We start from the raw sequence: 3,967 nt of genomic DNA, 5'->3' as shown, positions 1-3,967 counted from the left end.
CGTTTTATTTATTTATTTAATTTTTTTTTTTTTTTTTGCTGCAAATGCATTTTGATTCTACGGATGCATTTTTGACTTTTGAGGTATATGGCTTAGGCTTTCTCTACTTTTATTAGTATAAGTCTGGGCCTGTTTCTACTTGAGTTATGCCTGGTCGTTGGGCCTTCATTTTTTGTTGTTGTTGTTGTTGTTGTTGTTGTTGTTGTTGTAGGTGTAATAGGATTTGTTTTGTATTTTTTGTGGGTAAGTCTTATTAATAAGACTTGTGTGGCCATCTTCTTGGCTGGGCTTGAAATTTTTTTTTTTAAATTTTAATATTGTGTTATATATATATATATATATATTATTTTCTCAAAAAACTTTTTTTTTTTTTTTTTGATGTATTCTTTTATTCGATGTGAAGTCTATTGATTTTTTAATGGGAATGTAAAAAATTGGACTCAAAATTTGTTTGTTTGGTTGTTGAGAATTTTTTTGGCAAGCTAAAATAAAGTGAAGCTCTAAATCTTGACTTTTTTGTTTTCTTTTTTATTTTTACCTTCCAATAGAACAAAGTCACCAAACCAATTACAAAACCCATTTTCTTCCTTCTTTTATTCCCTCAGTTATTTAGCTTTTGGAGGAGATACTTGAGAAAGTAATTTGGGTTTCAAAGTATTTCTGATAAAATTCACAACAAACTAGCTTGTCTTTCTTTGTTGTTATTTTATTAGAATATGGAGAAAATTTTGTGAAGCAGCTAAGGTTATGTTTATTGGGGATGCAGGACAAGAAAATTGAAACCTGGTTTTAGCATTTTCACTCTTCTCCATGACCTTCAATGTTCAGAAATGTGCTAAAAACATTCATAACTTGGTTGGTCCAGCAATATCTTTTGCCTTAATCCATGATTCTTCTCAGAGCTTCTCTCACGCTTTTTCTTCATGTCTTTCTTCTCCATTGGAGTCTTCCCATGTCATAAGAAGTGGATATACCGATCATGAACAACAATATGAAGACTCGGAAAGATTGTCTGCTCTTGACATTCTTGTAGCTAGAGTTCCTATAGGAGTTAGTGAAGATGAAGTTCTTCAGTCTTTGTTGCGTGATCAAGCATGTAATAGCATACGGCTCTCTTCTGAGCTTGTTGATAAGTTGCTTCGTAAGTTCAAGGATGATTGGAAGTCTGCATTGGGCTCTTTTAGATGGGCAGGGTCACACTCAGGTTATAAACACACACCAGAAGCTTATGATATGTTAGTGGACATATTGGGTAGAATGAAGCAAATGGATAAGATGAAGGCTCTGTTGGAAGAAATGAATCAATATCATCTTGTGACCCTTAATACTATAGCAAAAGTGATGAGAAGGTTTGCTGGTGCTGGGAAATGGGAAGATGCTGTGAGGATATTTGATGAGTTAGGAACTTTTGGATTGGAGAAGAATACAGAATCAATGAATTTGTTGCTTGACACCCTTTGCAAAGAGAACAAGGTTCAGCAGGCCCGTGAGATCTTCTTGGAGCTCAAGTCACATATTTCACCCGATGCTCACACATTTAACATTTTCATTCATGGTTGGTGCAAAGTCAATAGGGTCGATGAGGCATATTGGACAATCCAGGAGATGAAGGGACATAGCTGTCGACCTTGTGTTATTAGCTACTCAACCATCATCCAATTCTATTGCCACCAGTATAACTTTGGTAAGGTCTATGAGCTGCTTGATGAAATGCAAGCTCATGGGTGTCCACCAAATGTTGTTACTTTCACCACTATCTTGTGTTCATTGGCAAAGTCAGAGGAGTTTGAGGAAGCGTTGCATATTGTTGACAGGATGAAGTTGGCTGGATGTAAACCTGATACACTTTTCTACAATTCATTGATCCATACTCTTGGGAGAGCTGGCTATGTGCAGGAGGCTGTTTATGTTTTTGAGGTGGACATGCCTCAGACTAGCATCAAACCAAACACATCGACCTATAATTCACTGATTGCTATGTTTTGCCATCGTGGTCAGGAACAAAATGCCTTGAATGTCCTAAAAGACATGGAAAAATCAGGCCTTTGTAAGCCTGATGTTCAGACATACTACCCATTGCTCAAGTCATGCTTTAAAACTGGGAAAACAGATAGTTGTTTAAGAAAATTATTGGATGACATGGTCAATAAGCATCACCTGAGTCTTGATATATCAACCTATGCACTTCTAATTCATGGGCTTTGCCGAGCAAATAAATGTGAGTGGGCTTACACAATCTTTGAGGAGATGATTGGTCAAGAGATAACACCTAGATATCACACATGCTGTTTGCTATTGGATGAAGTCAAACAGAAGAATATGTATGCTGCTGCTGAAAGGATTGAAGATTTGATGAAAAAATTATAAATTTTTGACTAAGAATCATGTCAAGGTGAACAAGCGTATACTTTTTCTCTTCTGAAAGAACAGAAAACATCTACTTCTGTCTTCTACAACAGACGATTAGCTACACTAAATTTGCCAATATTTGATGGGTAAGGCTGAAGCAGCTTCATTATTTTTATTAATTTGAAATCTAAAGATCATCCTTGCTGATTTGGTATCAATCTTTACATCTGGACACCATAAATATTTATTAATGTAAGCTTTAATATGTGTTATAGGCATGATTCCAAAATGTAGTAGAGAACATTTTAGAAAAGGTTTTATTTTTAAAGATGTTATATATTTCCAGAACATAGGATATCATTCAATGAACTGGACCTGCTTCATGATAAAAAGTTATCCCCCGAGGCCGAGGGGGCTGTGGGGTGATTGTTGGTTTTCTTTCTTGTGTCAGAAAAAAATATGCCCCCTTAAAATGCATCATTTCTAACTTTGTGACAAGGTTGTATAATTATGTCTCATTGAAAAATGCTATAGCTCTATGAAGCATGATGAATTAAATTTCTTACATTTGTAAGTCTCATAAAAAATTCTACACCTTGATCAACATGATGAATTACATTTCATATATGTACGCAAATGTAAACATTTCTTCATATGTTGCAGGCAAGGAGTACTGGCATTTTTAATGCTATATATCATCAAAGGCATATGGAAAAACCAGGCAAAGGCCACAAGACGTCTGCCATGGCCGGCAGTAATCCAGATAAGGGTTTTGGGGGGGACAGGGACTGTTCATGCACAAAAGGCGCTAATACTCAGCAGACTGCACAAGAAGTCAGGTTGACCACCATGATCCTTCTGTCCTTCAGTTTAGAAACATATTGAAGTCATCCTAACCTTTGTCGTGTACTTGGTAAACAACTTGCACTGGGTGAATTGAGAAGAAAAAAAAGTGAACCTTTCTACTGATGAAGATTCTAAATGCATTTTTGGACAACTGCTTGAGGATTAAGGTGAACATCTTAATTGGGGCCAAATGATCATCAGCACATGTTTGGGATAGTCTCCTGTGTTTTTTTTTTTTTTTTTTTTAATTTATCTATGAAAGGAAGAATATGGTATGATGATAAATTACGGATTGTCTTAAAAAATTAAATTGTTAGGAAATGATAAAAATAATCATTTAACAATAATTTATATATATATATATATAATTATTTAACTATAATTCTAACACTCCCAATTTCCCCTCACATGTGGGCCTAGACTTTCCCTTAATAAATGGGATCCTATATATATATATATATATATGGGAAAATCTAGGTGCACATCTGAAAATGCACATAAGCGGGCATGTACTGATGTGTAAAGGTAGAGTTAGTGCCAACAGAATTAAGAGTCAAACCACGTCGATTATACTAATAGGGGCGAGTGATAAGGTGGCATCCCAAAGAGGAGGTAGAGTGGAGATAAGATTTGAACTCAAGACCATTTACTTTTATACCATGATAAAATACTAATTGTTGCAAAAGCTTTTACTATTAGAGAATGGTAAAATTATTTATTTAACTATAAATCTAACATGTGACCCATCAAGGTGTTGCCTAGTAGTCGGAGG

The 3,967-nt window shown here is 35.3% G+C and overlaps 1 protein-coding gene across 1 annotated transcript; it reads left to right on the top strand.

Annotated features, from left to right (window-relative positions):
* The first annotated feature begins 453 nt into the window (after positions 1 to 453).
* Positions 454 to 3,445, top strand: LOC111985482 (pentatricopeptide repeat-containing protein At3g04130, mitochondrial). Its single transcript, XM_065775526.1, has 2 exons — positions 454 to 2,495; positions 3,013 to 3,445. Exon 1 carries the CDS (start codon positions 811 to 813, stop codon positions 2,365 to 2,367), a length of 1,557 nt encoding a protein of 518 aa, XP_065631598.1. The 5' UTR covers positions 454 to 810; the 3' UTR covers positions 2,368 to 2,495; positions 3,013 to 3,445.
* The last annotated feature ends 522 nt before the right edge of the window (positions 3,446 to 3,967 follow it).

Source organism: Quercus suber, unplaced genomic scaffold (genome assembly GCF_002906115.3).
Source record: "Quercus suber isolate HL8 unplaced genomic scaffold, Cork oak 2.0 scaffold_113, whole genome shotgun sequence".
Lineage (NCBI taxonomy): Eukaryota > Viridiplantae > Streptophyta > Magnoliopsida > Fagales > Fagaceae > Quercus > Quercus suber.
The sequence above is the reverse complement of the archived record's forward strand: the minus strand, read 5'-3'. Positions and strand labels throughout refer to the sequence as shown.

What these genes read in the sequence shown, in the direction of transcription:
- LOC111985482 (XM_065775526.1), top strand. Translation starts at nt 811, where the DNA reads ATGACCTTCAATGTTCAGAAATGTGCTAAAAACATTCATAACTTGGTT.